This window comes from Elephas maximus, chromosome 2 (assembly GCF_024166365.1).
Source record: "Elephas maximus indicus isolate mEleMax1 chromosome 2, mEleMax1 primary haplotype, whole genome shotgun sequence".
Lineage (NCBI taxonomy): Eukaryota > Metazoa > Chordata > Mammalia > Proboscidea > Elephantidae > Elephas > Elephas maximus.
In genome coordinates this window covers 9,167,540-9,183,558 of record NC_064820.1, presented here as the reverse complement: position 1 = coordinate 9,183,558, position 16,019 = coordinate 9,167,540, and the positions used below count along the sequence as shown (strand labels likewise).

The 16,019-nt window shown below is 58.4% G+C and overlaps 3 protein-coding genes across 3 annotated transcripts; 2 read left to right on the top strand and 1 right to left on the bottom strand.

Moving 5' to 3' along the window:
- Positions 1–248: 248 nt before the first annotated feature.
- On the bottom strand, positions 249–7,127 carry LOC126061949 (translation initiation factor IF-2-like). Its single transcript, XM_049858845.1, has 4 exons — positions 6,940–7,127; positions 6,429–6,895; positions 5,849–6,019; positions 249–4,303 (listed from the first exon to the last, which is right to left on the bottom strand). The coding sequence occupies exons 1-4, from the start codon at positions 7,125–7,127 to the stop codon at positions 4,212–4,214; spliced, it is 918 nt and encodes a 305-aa protein (XP_049714802.1). The 3' UTR covers positions 249–4,211.
- On the top strand, positions 6,963–11,946 carry IRX1 (iroquois homeobox 1). The gene is made up of 4 exons (XM_049861086.1): positions 6,963–7,398; positions 10,187–11,219; positions 11,509–11,581; positions 11,865–11,946. Exons 1-4 carry the CDS (start codon positions 7,126–7,128, stop codon positions 11,920–11,922), a joined length of 1,437 nt encoding a protein of 478 aa, XP_049717043.1. The 5' UTR covers positions 6,963–7,125; the 3' UTR covers positions 11,923–11,946.
- Positions 11,947–14,210: 2,264 nt separating this feature from the next.
- On the top strand, positions 14,211–15,200 carry LOC126061401 (uncharacterized). The gene is made up of 2 exons (XM_049857913.1): positions 14,211–14,370; positions 14,466–15,200. Exons 1-2 carry the CDS (start codon positions 14,290–14,292, stop codon positions 15,144–15,146), a joined length of 762 nt encoding a protein of 253 aa, XP_049713870.1. The 5' UTR covers positions 14,211–14,289; the 3' UTR covers positions 15,147–15,200.
- The last annotated feature ends 819 nt before the right edge of the window (positions 15,201–16,019 follow it).

Here is a 16,019-nt window from a genome sequence, read left to right as displayed (position 1 = left end):
TGTATTCATGTAGATCTGGTTCTTTGGAAGATGCAACTGTAATCATAATTGAATGTGATTAAGTTTTATGTTATAATTTAACCACTACTGGTGGCTAGAGCATTGGTTTCAAAATACCCAGCGAAGATAAAAATCAGGGATTCTAAAAGGAAACAAAAAATTAATAATTCTTATCAAAATGTTGCATTTTTCTTACAAGCCCATCTTAGTCCGACTCTATGTTAGTAATATTTAATATTTGTGTGACAATAGGGCCCAAGACTGCAATTAAAGTATTTATTAATGAAAATGACAGTGAAACCAAGCCAAGTTGATTCTGAGATGTTCTTATTTCCTATTCTCTTTTCAGCAAGAGGGTGGAAGTCCCTGCGCCTCCCTCACCTCACACAGGCACCGGTCTGCAGAAACCTCTTCACGCAGGGATAGAGAATTCTGTCCATCACACAGGGATAGAGGATTTTGTCCATCACACAGGGATAGAGGAAGGCCATTAAGAAGTCTGAGTCTGCGGCAGTTTGACCATAGAAAATACAGCAACAGTGAGATTTCCAGCGAGAAGCACTCTTCCTGTAAAGGACCTGGCATTAGATGAACCAGTAGCTGCCACTGAGTAGAAACAACTTAGCTTTAGAGCAGTTCCTAATGGACGGCATGGCTTGGCATTACTTGTTACGGATTTTGAAAAGCAAGAGAAAATTTAGGTCTTCCATATTTTAGGAAATTAAGGGCTAATGTCAAAGCCTGGACTGTGATGGCTTCCATGCCTACCAAGTTTGATAACCCCAGAAAGACTTCCTGCTACTTTCCTAAAGGTCTCAGAGGAGCTGAGCTGGGGGCGCGCCTGTAGGTTTTCTGGGTCTGCCACTTCACTGACAATATTAATCATAGAAGAATTCGTCAACGAGACAACTGCCCTGCCTTGCACCTGAAAAACTCTACTAAAACAAAATGAGTTTAAAAACAAACTATACATATATGACAAAAAGCCAGAGAACAGTAGATTTCAAAGGCACTTGCAGGCATAACAGAAGAGCCTGGCCGCGTGACCAGAAGGGCTCCACAGCACCCCCAGACATGATTCGGAGGATCAGCTTTTTTTTTGTGTCTGAGTAGTAAAGTTAACAGTTGCAGCCTCGAAGAGTTAAAATATAAACTTGAATGCATGTCTGCTTTTAAACTGTAATGCCCTACCCACAGAAGTTCTTATCAGAGGTCTGCACTGTACTTGGCAAACAAGGCGTTTTACCTTCTAAACAAATCATTCATTAGGTAATCAAATTCAATTGAGATTACTCGAATTAAATATACACTGCTGTTGAATCATAATTTCTATGTGGCCTAGTTAAAGATGAACAATCTCTTATTCCCGACCAAAAAAAAGAAGAAAGTTTTAGAAGAATTCCCGGGTGGCTGGAGGAATAGATTTATACACTCTTCCACAGAGGTCATTTCCAGAAGGAAGAGAAAGCAAACACAACACGGAGAGGGAAAGAGGACTTCATTTGTCTAGAGATACCACAAGTTCGCGCTTTAAGGCTCATGTATTCTCCGAGCAGACCCAGTGGACGCCGGCAGGAAATGGACCTGGCGGCGCAGGAGACGCCGGTTACTGCGCCTTCGCACACAGCCCGGGTCCTGAAGCATCGGCCTTGCGCAGTTTCACCTGGGTCCTCTAGGTCCCAAATGGAAAGAGCTCAGGAGGCCTACGCTGGTCCGAAAACCACAGGACTTGAGCGAAATGAAAAGTTACTTTGTCCCCACGACAGGCTCTGCCCCAGTCCCCCGCCCTCTCTAATAGCATTAGGAGGCGAAGCCACTCTGCCGCTCCTGGGGGCGCAGAAGTCCCTGCTCGGTCTTTGATCTGCGCCTCTTGGCTGCCGAGAGCTGACAGTCGGCTGCGTGACAGCCCGGCTTTCATTTGTCAGACACGCGTTTCCTAGTGTTCCGGAGCAGGCAGCTACACCTGTACTGCGAGAATTTACATCGCCTTGCTCCGGGATGGCATTGATTTGGGACGGGTGAAATACAAACACAAACTAATTAAAAATTGCATAATGGAGCCCTACAGGAACACGGCAGAAAAACAAATAAAGACAACTGCAGCTGGCGCGGCAATTGTGACTCTGCCCCCAAGCAACCGTCTGGTGACAAAAAATTATAAGCCCGGAAAACCCTCACACCGTTGCTGTGGATCATATCATATCGGAAGCAAAATGGAAATGATTTGGTTAATTACGGGAAGGTTTATAAAATATTCACGTGTGTGCACACGGAGGGAATTTACTTCCTCTAACACTCGGGCCCGGCGCGATTCCAGCACTTCGGGCCGGCCCCTGAGGTCGGTCCTTCTGCCCAGCGTTGGTCACAAGCCCCAGCCAGCTCGGCAGGCTCCCGGGGCCACAGCCCTCCCGCAGCCGGGATCTGGCCAGCAAAGCTCCCTAGACCGCGGTGCGCGCTCTGCGCTTCTCGCCACGCGGGACACTGCGCCCGGTGACCCGCCGGCCTGTGTCCCTAGCTTCTGGGCGTTTTCCTTTCCAGTTTTCCCGGAGTCGCTAGCAGCGTCTTTTCCCGCCAGCGCACGCGAGCGGGGCTCCCAGCGGGGTCCCGCAGCCAGCGCCCTTGGTGTGCGCACTGGGGGCTCTCGGTTTCTCCAGCCCAGAGGCTCAAGGAAAGTCCCCGGGCCCCAGCGTGGGCACGGCCTCAGAGTGGCAGAGTCGCGCGAGCCGGACACCCAGGGGTCGTGGCTGACACCGCATCCCCGCCAGCAGTTCGGGGGGTCTCGGCCGCGGGGACGATTTGACACTCGCCTCGCTGTTGCCGAGCGGGATGACTTCCGGGCCCTGCAGGAGCAAGGTGCAAAGTTCTGAGAAGTATTTAACAAGACTTATAAATCTGGGCTTATGTCCAGACGGAGGGCCCAGCTGGAGCCCGGGGCGCGGGCCAGGTCAGGCCGCCAGCCCCTCCAAGGAGCCGCCGTCCGGCGCCCCAGCCTGCCATCTGCATAGCAGAGAATGGCCATTTTGAAAGGCAGGCGACAAGGCCGCTGCGCCGCCCGCTGCATCTCCATGATGGCTCTGCGTCTCCTCGGTCCTCGGCGCCAAAGATTGGTCCCCAAGATGTCTCTAGGAAGTGAGGCGGTCCCCAAATGGGCTTCCTCCACCTCCTCAGAGGCCGCCCGACAGCAGAGTTGGGGAAGCAGAGGAGAAATACCTCAGAAAGAGTAAAACTGTAAATAAGGGTGCTGCTGGTTTGTTTCATCTCAGCCTTATTTAAATACGGCCCCCGGGGTGGGCCAGGGGGCAAATCAGAGAGGGACCGCCACTGAAGTGGGGGGGAGAAATGACCCCGATGTTTCTCACAGCAGTCATAACAACCCCCATTTAGAGTACTGTCTCTTCAAACAAAACAAAAGAAAAACAAAAGTGAGCAAGTAAACTTTCCTTGAAGCCTTGAAACCTGCACAAAAGTCACTGGGTTCGAAAGTGCAGTTCCTCGCCCCAGCTCCCGCGACCTCGGTCTTTCCTCCGCGTTCCCAACGCACAGTCCTCTCCCTGCCCTGTCGCGCCCTGAACACGCCCCCAGTACACACGCGGGCACACCCGGAGCCACCCGCCCAGCGGGCGCGCGCCCAGCGTCCTGCCTTCCCAGCCTGAGGCCTCGCTGCGGCCCGATCACCGCCTCTGCGGAGCTCCGCGGGCCTGCGCCCAGCGCCAACTGCGGCGGGGCAGGAGCCATTCTCCCGGAGCCCTCGCGCTCCGCGTCCCAGGGCTTGCGGGCTCCAGCCGGTGCCGGGCCGCGAACCGTGCGGAGCTCTGATCCGGCCGCGCAGCGACCCCTAGGTCTGGCTTCGTAAGGCTTCTGGGCGTAGTGACGACCGCTTGGCGACGTGGGTGGGGCGGAGGCGGATGGCTCCCGGGCCCACCTCAGCCGCCTGGCGAGTGGCCGACTCCGCCCGAGTCACAGCCGGGTTAGCCACCCGGCGCAACAGGGTTGGGGGCGGGGGGCGTCGGTCTTCGACATCGACGCCGCGGGAGCCAGGATATTCGCTCCCCGCCTGTACCCTGGAGCCTGCTCAGGACCGGCTTGTCCCTCTTTCGTGCCGCGTGCCTCCCGGGCCACCAGAGAGACGGAGTGGGACGCCAGAGGGGCAGAGCCTGTGAGCCGGGTAGAACACATTGGGGGAAACATCTGTACTCGCGTTAAGCGGATATTCAAGTCAGGCCAAGGCTCTCGGTCGTGGCAGTCCTCTCCCGGGCTCTGCACTTTCGGCCTTCCAGCCCTCCGCCCCAAGTAACCACTGATGCTAAAAAAAAAAAAAAACCAGTGACCGAGGAGGGCCAGGGCTGGCCTGGCAAGACCGAGGCAGGAGGTTCTCGGTCCTTCTCCACGAACTCACCCCACTGTGGTGCTTTGCTGGCGATTTTCTTACTCCTTTCTTTTCTGCGTTGCTTCCTAGTCTCCTAGTTAGGAGTTTTAGGGTTAAGGGCCCAGGAAAAGGAAGGGGGAGGTGAGTTTGGGGGCCCACCAAACTCTGCTCGAACTCCGTTCTTCCATGAAAGGGTTTTAAGCTCAGGGGCTTCCTGGCACAGCCCCAGCCCCTGGCCTGGGCACCGGCTATCCAATCGCCCCTTAGGTATCTTTCAAGGACTCCCTGGGGGGCAAATGCAGGGGCCCTACTAGTGTCCCGTAGGCCACGCGCCCCTTAACTGCCTGGTCCTTAGGAGAGATTCCAGGGGAGTCTCCAGGTGGCCAAGCCAGGCCTCCCTGGCTTACTTGCTGGAGTCTTAGGAAGCTACCCAGGACCCTACCAACATTACATGACCTGAGTGGAAGTGATGAGTCAGGGTGGCATTGAGGGTGAGGAAAAGCCCACACGCTGCTCCCATCCCCTCCCGCACACACATAAGAGGCTCAGATGTCTGTAGTGTGCTGCGCAGGGGATGACTGGAGAGACACAGGGGTGCCAGTCTTGGTGAGGAAGTAGGTGGGAAGATGCCTATCAACCTGTGTGGCTGAATTCTTACACTCGGAAAAGTTTCTGAACAGACATTCCACCTCCACCTCCAGGTCACAGGAGACTTATCTCACCTGTATTTACCTGTCGCCCTGTAATGTGACACTGGAGTTTACTAAACAGGACAGTGGATGGCTGGACCCTTTCCCACATAGCTCTCACCTGCATCGTTGGGCTTGTTTTGGTGTAGGGTAGAGGGGGCTGGGAGTCTGGGATCTGTCTTTGAGTTGGGGGTAAGGGAGGCTGTGGGCTGGAGAACAGAAGGAAGCTGCGGTTAGGGACTTCCTGGAGTTGAAGAGCTGGGTGAATCCCCAAGCTCTCTCTGCAGGAGCACTGGCCATTGCAGGGGGTTTCTGGAGTGCTTGGTGCCGGTTAGCTGGGGGGGGGGGGGGGCAGGGGGAACACACAGCACAAACCGGAAAAAATGCAACTCAGAGCAGAGAAATTAAAGCCTGATTATGGAGCTGGTAATTTGTAATTACTGTTATGGGCGTTATTGTTGCTAATTTTAGGCGGTAGCTCGGTGTCTGTATTCGGGCCGTACACCGAGAAATGGGAGCCCTCCTGATGCTGAGGGGGTCCTAGGGTCTCCAGGCTCCCCGCAGCCGGACAGAGGAGTAGGTGTGGAGGCTACGCTGGTGTCCAGGGTACGAGTTGGCCCAGGAAGGGACTTAGAGGCAGGTCTCCACTCCGCAGCCCCAGTGAGTCCGAGGCTGGAACTCCTGCGGGGCCCAGTGTACCAGAGCACTGCGGTGACAGCTGCTGGGTGTGCACTGGCTTCGGCGCCGCCTAGAAGGGTGGACCTAAGGTCGCCCAGGGAGCCCAGGCAGGTACCTTGGGTGCCCTCCCACCTGCGTCGCCAAGCAGACAGCAGCGCAGAAGCAGCCTCCGGAGCCGTCCCGGATGCAGGAAGGCGAAGGGAACGGGCCGCCCCAGGCCTGGCGTCCAGCGACCAGGGACCACCCCGAGCACACCGCGCTGGACCACGCGCTCCCTCCACCGGGTCTGAAGTTGAAAAAGGGATTGAGAAGGAGAGAGAGGATGAGCGTGTGGCCTGGAAGCGGGGTAGCCAGCCTGGCCCGCACTCTCCACAAAAGTTTACTTCCTGAGGTGCACAGCTAGGGAGCAACGAGGGGTAGCCGGGCCACGCTGGCTACCCCCGTCGTCGGGTGTGTGTGTGTGGGGGGGGCTCCTGCTGCAAGAGCGCCTTCTCTGCAAAGAAAGGAGCACCCCCCTCCCCGCCGCCCTCGAAGACCTGCCTCTGCTCCCCGCCTCTGCTTCCCTTAAGGCTGTGGCTTCTCAGCTGGGGTGGCCCTTTCTCAAAGTTTTCCCAATGAGAAAAGAAGTAGAGTTCGGCTGCTTCCCGGTCGCCAAGTGTAGCTCAGGGCGGACACTGTCAGATGATCCATTATACCTAGAGGGCCGCCAGGAAGCTGCTTCGGGGCAGGAGTGGCCCAGGTCGCCGGGGTCGTGGCGCACCCAGCGACCCGGAGTCCACTTCTGCCAAAAATGTCCGGGGAGGCCGAGGCCGCGCGGTTCTCAGAGGAGAGGCCTCTGCCGGGCACCGATGCCGGACCCTCGCACTCCGCAGTGGCCCGCGGGCCCCGCCGAGCCCTCCAGACCTCCGCGGTGGAAACGCCAGCGCCCAGGGGTTCTGTGAAAAAGGAACGCCAGCTCGGCCAGGAGCAGCCAGCCCCGGCTTGGGACAGCTGCCGTGCCGCGTCGCCAGGTTGCACGCCGGCCGGCGGGCTCTGGCAGGAGCTGGACCCCCGCCCCGCCGGCCGCGCGCCCACCGCGGGCGAGGTGGCCCGAGCGCGCGGCACCACGTGCTCGCGGGCGGGGCGGGAGCGGCGGGCGGGGCGGGCCGGGGCGGGGCCTGCGCTCCGGGGATGCCAATCAAAGCATCAACTTCAAATTGTCCGGGCCAGCGCCGCCGCCGAGCGGAGGGCGGCCGCCGCAGTCGGCGCGCGATCGCGGACCGGCGCACCGGGACCGGGCGCCAGCGAGCTTCGGCCAAGGCCAGCCTGCGCCCTCCCGCCCGCCCGGTCGCCCCGGGTCGCCGCTCCTCCCGCCAGTAACGCTCGCCTCCTCGCCGCCGCGAGTCCGCGGACATGTCCTTCCCGCAGCTGGGCTACCCGCAGTACCTGAGCGCCGCGGGGCCTGGCGCCTACGGCGGCGAGCGCCCGGGGGTGCTGGCTGCCGCCGCCGCCGCCGCCGCCGCCTCGTCGGGCCGGCCCGGGACGGCGGAGCTGGGCGCGGGCGCGGGGGCGGCCGCCGTCACCTCGGTGCTGGGCATGTACGCGGCGGCCGGGCCGTACGCGGGCACGCCCAACTACAGCGCCTTCCTGCCCTACGCCGCCGACCTCAGCCTCTTCTCGCAGATGGTGAGTGCGCCCGCGCCGCCGGGCCGGGGGACAGGGCGCGCGCCAGGGACAGCTGCGGGGTCGGCGGCGAGGAGCGGCCAGGGCCGCGCGGCCGAGTCGGGGCTACAGGGGGCTAGCCCCCGGGGACTAGCAGCGTGGAGAGGCCCGCGGGGGGACGGTCGCGCCATCTCGACTCCAGGAGGCGGCAGGCTGGGTTGGGAAGAAGTCGTACTGGCGGGTCGGGGCGGAAGAGGCCGCCGGAGCAGGCCCGGGGCGCACGGCCCGCGCGGGAGGTCGGGGCCAACTCGCAGGCCCTCCGGGGCCCGGCCTCTCGGCCCGGGCGACCAGGACTGTCCTTCCCGGCCCGCCGGCTCCGCTCCCGCTGCCTCGTCAGCTTTGACCCGGGTCCAGGAAGACTCGCTTTTCCCCTTCCTTGGCAGAGCTGAGACAGTTGTAGCCTAGTTTCTCAGATGGAAGCCTTTAGAGACCAGTCGAGTCGGTCGAAATAATCGTAACAATAGAGATCGGAAGAGCAGGAGGAGTCTCAGTTTTGGCGTGTGTTCAAATTTAAGGTTTTTTTTTTTTAATGGAATATAAGTTGAAATAATTTGAGGAGTCTGAAACGGTGTTTGTTTTGACTTTTCTGAGTTGCCAAAGTTTTCATTTGCACCGAAAGAAAAGCACTTTTCTTTCTAGCATTACATAATGGAGGATTAAAGAAAACAGTGTCCCAGGGCTTAAAATAAATGGTGTCCTCGGAGCCTTGCGTCCCTGCGGGTGTTAGATGGGGGAGGGGGCAGCAAATTTAATTCCCCGCAGGGATACTGGCCGGCCTGTCGGGCGACATGATCCATTTTCCTTGGCCTGATGCAAGGTCGCGGCTTAAATTTCGGGCTGCTGGCGAATTGCTCGGGGAGCAGTGGGTCGGCGAGTGGGCCCTTCCTACGCCGCTGCCGGAAGATTTGTGCGATATCTGGGCACCACAAGTCAACCCACTCCCCGAGGAGACCTAAACGAAATACCCGGCAATTGTGTCCCGGCGAAACGGCCGGTGTGTTTTCCCTGTAACTTTTCTTGTAGTTTTGGAAAAAAAGTGTAAATAAAACAACCCTATTTCTGTGAAACCCCCCCCCCCCCACTGCCTTTCAGATTGCTTAGGATATCAGAAGATCAGCCCCCATTTTGTTCAGGCGGCCGGGAGGCCGGGAAAGCGATGAGAGATTTACAAGGTGTCCTTTCAAAAAGAATTCCCAGCAGAGAAGAGGCCGAAATACCTCTTTTACAATTACAACCGAAATAATGACAATAGCGCAAAGTACATTTTGGAGTGAGGAGGAACAAACGAAATCTGGCCACAGAAACCATTTCTCTGTGGCCTCCGCCTCCAGACTAATTTAGTCAAAGGAGTCTTCTCACTCTCTACAACTTTCTCAGAGTCTTGAGTCCTCTTGGCTAGTGTAGCAACTCCAACATTTTAGCTTGGAGATCAGTTTTTTTTTGCAGCAATTCTGAAGACAGATATGTCCTATTTAGGAACCCCCCTGTGTAGGCTTGCGTGGGGGACGCAGTGAGTGTCTGTTCTCCATGTGCTGAAGTGGAGAAGGGAGATATGAGATTTTTCACTAAGGAGTCAACAGGTAAAAATCCTCCCCAAAAGCGTGTTTACTCCCTCCTTCTCCAGGCCGTTCTTGGAAAGTAGAGCCGAAACTCCAATCCCAATTCTAGGCCTCCCTTTCTAAGTCTTTATGATTAGGTGTTTGGAAGTTAAAGAAGAAAACTGTGAGCGAATGTCTGGGCAATTTATGGTAATAATGAGGCCTAATGAGGTTGTTAGAAAGATAAAATGTTATTTACCAAAACACCTGATGGGATAATTTGACTCGCTGTGTTTTACTACTGATGATAAAAAGAATATTGATTGCAAATAAATCATGGTCTCTAAATGCCTGCAAACAGTTCATGCTTGCTCCCTCCAGATCAAAGGCAAACTTAAGAGATAAAGTAACCAAAGCACAGCCTAGGAAACCGAACCGGTTCCCCTTCTCCCGGCCTGCTGCTCCTGGCCTGCGCGTTAATATTTTACCAGATAAGCCCTCCTTTTGTATTTAAGAAAACAAATGGTGTTTTTGTTATTGTTATCAATGATGGCCAGGATTAAAATTTTAAATTACCTGTCACCACTGTAGGCCTTTAAGTGTGAGCGACTCATTATATGCAGATTAATTTTGGAGCAAAAAGGAGTGTGCTTTCGTTTCAAATTGCTGACGGATTTGGACTCAAAGCCGAGCGGGAAGGTTTATTTTGTTTGACCTCCTCGGGCCGAAGGGAGGGGGCTTGAGTTGTCGGTTTTTCACGTTTGAAAAACAGTTTCTATCACTCCAATTAAAAGATTTTCCTCCTCTAGCTAGTGGGAGACGAACTTGGAGATCCAGGTTTTTGGAGCTCTTGGTGGGAGGGCGAGGCTGCAGGCAGCTTAGGGACATGCAAGCGGGGAGGCTGGGGGGGCTTCTGCTTTGCTCCTCTGGAAGGGAAACGCACTCTTGCTGGAACTTTTCTTGAGTGTCAAAAGCGTTCTCCGCGATCAGCTGGCTCACAGTTCCTGGCATCCGATCTTGGTTTTGACTCTTTCTTTCCACAGGAGGGGACTGGGGCCCACTGCTCTGGGAAGGACGCCTAAGGCCCCTTGAACTGCCTAGGGCTGCCCCAGTGGATGGGGGGAAGGGAGCGGCAGTCCCTTGCCTTTCCACCTTCGGGGACTCATGTCTCTCTCTCCCTTCCTCTCTCCTCCCTGCTCGGCCTGTGGCTGCAGGGCTCACAGTATGAACTCAAGGACAACCCCGGGGTGCACCCTGCCACCTTCGCAGCCCACACGGCGCCGGCCTATTACCCCTACGGCCAGTTTCAGTACGGGGACCCCGGGCGGCCCAAGAACGCCACGCGCGAGAGCACCAGCACGCTCAAGGCCTGGCTCAATGAGCACCGCAAGAACCCCTACCCCACCAAGGGTGAGAAGATCATGCTGGCCATCATCACCAAGATGACCCTCACTCAGGTCTCCACTTGGTTCGCCAACGCGCGCCGGCGCCTTAAGAAGGAGAATAAAGTGACGTGGGGCGCGCGCAGCAAGGATCAGGAGGACGGCGCCCTTTTCGGCAGCGACACTGAGGGCGACCCCGAGAAGGCCGAGGACGACGAGGAGATCGATCTGGAGAGCATCGACATCGACAAGATCGACGAGCACGACGGCGACCAGAGCAACGAAGACGACGAGGACAAGGCCGAGGCGCCGCGCACACCCGCCGCACCCACCCCGCTCTCCCGGGACCAGGGCTCGCCGCTGGCGGCCGCCGACGCGCTCAAGCCGCAGGACTCGCCCCTGGGCCTGGCCAAGGAGGCCCCCGAGCCTGGCAGCACGCGCCTGCTGAGCCCCGGCGCCTCGGCGGGCCTTCAGGGCGCGCCTCACAGCAAGCCCAAGATCTGGTCCTTGGCCGAGACGGCCACGAGCCCCGACGGCGTACCCAAGGCCTCGCCGCCGCCGCCTGCCGGCCACCACGGCACACACGGGCCGCCGGCCGGCGCGCCGCTGCAGCACCCCGCCTTGCTTCCCAGCCACGGACTGTACACCTGCCACATCGGCAAGTTCTCCAACTGGACCAACGGCGCCTTCCTCGCTCAGGGCTCGCTGCTCAACATGCGCTCCTTCCTGGGCGTTGGCTCGCCCCACACCGCGCCCCACGGCCCACACTTGCCCGCGCCACCGCCGCCGCAGCCGCCCATCTCCTTGGCCGCTGGGGCGCTGCACGGCGACAAGGCCTCGGCCCGCAACAGCCCCACACTACCAGGTAGTGCACCGAGAGTGCGCGTCTCGGAGGGTACGGGAGTCGGGCGAAGGTCCAGGACGTGGGTAAGAGGCCTTGGGTGCCGAGCTCCGGGACAGAGCAGTAAGCTCTGAATTCGCAGAGCGAGGCCTGCCTGGGACTGAGCTGGTGGGTGGGGGGAGTTATTCCCAGCGTTCTGGCCCTAGTGGCGGCCTTGGGTGGGGTGAGGAGGAGGTCTGAGCTCCTTGCCGAACAGTCCCCCACACCACACCTGTCCCCGGTCCTAATGCTTTGCTCTTCCCCTCCCTTGCAGAGAGAGACCTTGTCCCCAGGCCAGACTCTCCAGCACAGCAGTTAAAGTCGCCCTTCCAGCCGGTGCGCGACAAGTGAGTGCCGTTTGCTTTTGCTACCAGGGTAGGGAGGGGGCATTTGAGTCGGGGACAGCGGCGGAAGGGGGCCTGGGCGGAGGTGGGGGGCTGTGCACCTGGGCGCCAAGCACCGGCCCTGCGCGGGGTCTAGCTGAGTCGCCTGGGTTTCTCTGGACCCGGGAGCTGGGCAGGGGAAGCCACCCCGCCCCCGGGCGCAAGGATGGCGGAAGCGGCGCCGCCGGGTCGCAGCGCCCATCCACTGACTGGCTCGGTGTCTTCTTGTCTCGCTGTTTCCCTGCAGCTCGCTGGCCCCGCAGGAGGGAACGCCGCGGATCCTAGCAGCCCTCCCGTCCGCCTGATTAAGGGTCGTCCTTTACTTTTGTGGGGGGAGGGGGGAGCTGGGGAGGGAGGGGATGGGGGAGGAATTAAGACAAATATTTCAGACTGGTGTAAAGGACAAATATGGCCACGACGTCAACGACTCCCATCCATCGCTTTCTGCAGAAAGGGGCTCGTCTCGGCCGAGCTCGGTCCACGCGGCCTCGGCTCAGATGGCGCTCGCCATACTCTGGTTGATTCTCGGTGCGGTAAAAGCCCCCAAGTGCTTGTGTCTTTTTTTTTTTTTTTCTGTATATAGAGTGACTTCAGATTGTAAATAGCGCGTCAGCGAACTTGTCTAAATAATCATATATTTTTGTCTAATAAACTAAATGAAATGATGTCCGCTGCCCCTGCTGCTGTGTCTACGGCTGGGAGCGTGGGGGTCCTGTGTCCCAGATTCCTGGCCTGGGCCGGTTCCTGGGGCCGACGCTTCGGGGAGCAGCCCTCAGGGAGGGTCTGCACAGCCTGTTTCCACCAAGAAGCCGGTGTTTCAAACAGTCTTTTCGATGCTGGTGCTGGTCGTTGCCGTGGTTGAGTGGTTATATTGTCACCAGAGCAGCTTCTACCTGGCACCTTAATTCTTTCCCACTGTTAGACAAACATTTATCGAGGGCACGCCTTTCTCAGGACATGAGTTCGATTTGAGACAGTTTATAAAATGATTTTTTTTAAGTGGACAAAAATGGGGGAAAATGAAAAGGATTTCCAATCAGGCCCCCAAAGGATAAGTTCCGATTCGAAATCAATTTATAACTAGTGGCTCAGTGGTGCACGGTGGCGCCGGGGAGTTTTGTGGATGGAGTGAGGAAATAATGGAGTATGAAATTTGGGTTGGAATGTATTTTTTTTAGTTACTTAGTTAAATCAAACGTGGAGAAATTGAAAGGCTCTTTTAAACTCCTCTAATGGGCGGACAGCGACGCGGTGGGGGGCTCTCTGGGCGATTGAGCTGGGCCTAGGGCAGTGGCTGCTGAGGCAGGGAGAGGAGAGGGAGCCAGTGTCTCTCCGGGACGCCCCTTTAAACTGTGCCACGGACCGCGTCCTCCAGTCCTGCGACAGAGCACCCCGAGTCCAGAAACAAATCCCCAGATGGCCGAGATCGGGGCAGCCGGGAAGGAGGCAGCCGGGAGCAACTTTAGGCGATAATGCGGGACAGGGCCGAGTCGGAAACGAGCCAGCCTGAGATGAGCCAGGAGAATTTCCGCGGGTCCTCCAGAAATCCGGGCTGCTGCCCCGTCTCCAGAAGAGGCCCTCCGGGAGCAAACGATTTTGTGCCGATGTCGTGCACACGGAGAAAGCAAAATGACCAGCGAAGATGCGGGCTGCTGGGGACAGCGGGAGCGCAAGGAGAGGGCCGTGTCCCCGCCGACGGACAGGACGCCCCCCGTCGGTTCCTGAGATGCTGTCTTGGGTCCCCTTTCTGGCCCGGGCGCTGCGCCCCTCCCGCCCCTCAGGGCTACCCACGGGCCAAGAGGCGCGACTTGGGAGAGGGAAGTGCTGTGCGGGTGTCTGCACCCTAGGCTTCTCTGCGGCCTGAAAGAAGGCGGTTTTCATTGGGGACCTGGAGGCGCGACCCCACGGGGCTCGGCTTCCCCTCCTGGCGCCTGCGTCCGACTCCGGCCCCACTTAGTCCCTCTCCCCTTCCCCGCCGTCCGATTGGAGGGCAGGGTCCCTTCCCCGACCAGAGGCTGGAGGAAATGCTCCGGGAGGAGGCGCGAAGGGCGCCGCGGACAGGAAAGGGCAGGGCGCACGTGGGGCCGCGCCGCGGCGCTGGGCGGCGGGCCGGTGCTCGGAGGAGCAGAGTCTGGCTGGGCCTGCGGCGGGAACGGGCTGAGTAGCCGCGCAGCGCTCCGCTGTACGAATTGGGCGGGCTTGCGGCGCCCTCTATGGGCCGAACGCGGAATGAAGGCCCGGAAGGCGCTCAGCTTGCTCGGAGGGCGTGACCCAAATCTGGGGTGCTGGGCCTTGGGGGTCGGGGTGGGCAAGAGGCCGGATTTGGGGCGGTGATTTGGTCTGTGCTTCTGGAGGCCATCCGCTCATTGTTTGTGTGGGTCTGTCGGGTGAGGGTTCTGCTGGGTAGGTTGCTGGCAATTGAAGGGTGGGGGGTGGGGTGAGGAGTGGGCCCCTAGCTTCACGCATGGCATGCCATTTTCCAGGGTGGGGCTCGCGGAATGAAAGAGGTGTTCCCTGCCTTCCCTCGACGCCAGGGCTTCAAGCATCACCTCAGCACTGAGCTTCACATCCCAGAATGCATGGAACCCTGACTGCTTGGGACAGAGGGACGCCGAGTCCTTGACGAAACTGCATGTAGCGAGCGCCAGGACCAACCACGTCCTGTGCATCCGATGAGAAGTCTCGTTCCGGAGGCACAAGCGGGCCTCCAATATGCGCTGGGGCTGCCCTCCACTGACTGCGGGAAGCAGCAGGTGGGATTCAGGTGGAGGAGGCGAGGTCTTTGCCGCTGGCCAGCCTGGGCTGGCTCGCTTTTGTTTCCCTGAGTCGAATAGTTCTGCTCTTGCAGGTTTCCGCTCCCCGGACAGCCACATTTCCATGCTTTTCTTTCTTCTTTGCAAGACATTTGGGAGCTCCAACGCTGCCACCTGCGCAGGTCGGCATGTGCTCACCTGTGGGGGGTTTGAGGCCACGGAACCCAGCGTCCTGGACGTCGTGGAATGTATGGGCTCCCTCTTGGGGACTGAAGCTTCCCACTGCAAAGAAATCAGATCGCCAGCTCGGGACTGATTTTCCCCAGTGCAAATCTAGAAAAGAATTTTTAATGAAGCGTCGAAGAGCATTTTTTGTCCTTTGTGTGGTATCTGTTGACTTCTCTTCCAGCCGCTGCACACCTGGCTGTCAGCACCTCGAGGTGTGCGCCCCGCTGCCAGCGCAAGGAACTGGCGTTTCAGCTGTCCAAGTGTCAGGGAGTAGCAAGAGAAGGTGCGGAAGCCGCCTTTGCTTCCAAGGCCCAACCCATCCATCCAAATCTCCAGAATTTCCTGTCTGCAAAGGTGTTCTCCTCCCCACACCCAGGGAGAACTCCGAGGGTGACAGCAGCTCGGTTAGGGGCACGGAGGAAGATGAACCCCAAAGGGGTGGCGCCGAGGGCTGTCCACCAGACTCCCGTTTGCGACGTGGGACTCCCCCTCCCCCGCGAGGGTCAGGTTCCCTACAGGAGGGACGTGGTGTCCTGCGGGGGATCTAGCCTCTATAGATCCTTATTCTCAGGGCAGGCGGGGGGCAGAAACTTACCAAATCAGGGGACCTTCTCTCTGCTGCATCCTAGGCCAGCCTGAGGTGACAGGCCCCCTCCCCGCCCGGGCCAGAGACCTTGGGACCCCGCCCCAATCGTTGACCTGCTGGAGTCTCTCTGCTCTCTGCTCTTGCCGTCCTTACCTCCCTCCTCCGATCAGTTATTCACCAGCACATTTATCTCTCCTGCAATATGGAGAATTCATATTCATATTTCGGTTTTAGTGGGCTGACACTGATTAATGTTAGAAGCGCCATGGCTCCGAGAGGCCCGCTACCCCATGAATCATGCCCTATAAAGTTTCAGTCGTCCTTGTAGATGGGACACTGCCAGAGAGCGAGAGAGCTGGGCTGAGAGAGGGATGGGGGAAGTAGAGAGGAAGAGAGACAGGCCGGGCGCCCAGGGATGCCCTGGGTTATGAACCCTGGTCCTAGGCCTCTACTTGGAGGACCTGACCCCTTGCCTGAGCCGGGGACGACGGTCCCTGTACTCCCCAGCCAGCTGGTCCCAACGGTGCGAGGTCAGGCAGGCCCGAGGACTCCTGCCTGCCCAGGGCAGTGTTGGGACTGGGGTTGTGGGTGCCATGTGGATACTGGGGTGATGGACACCAATTCAGGGAGGCTGGAGTCCGGTAGTGTTCGCGAAGCCTTAGGGCTCAGTTTGCGGGCAGAAAAAAGGCTTTACCCCTAGGGTGCAAGTATATCGGGAAGGATGGCAGGAAAGGGAACCTAGAAAGGACTGCTGAGGGCCAGGTCGGCTCCGCATCGTGGGCGCAGGTTAGGGGTGCCCCAGCGGTGGAGGCTTGCAAGGTCCGACAACCTCGGC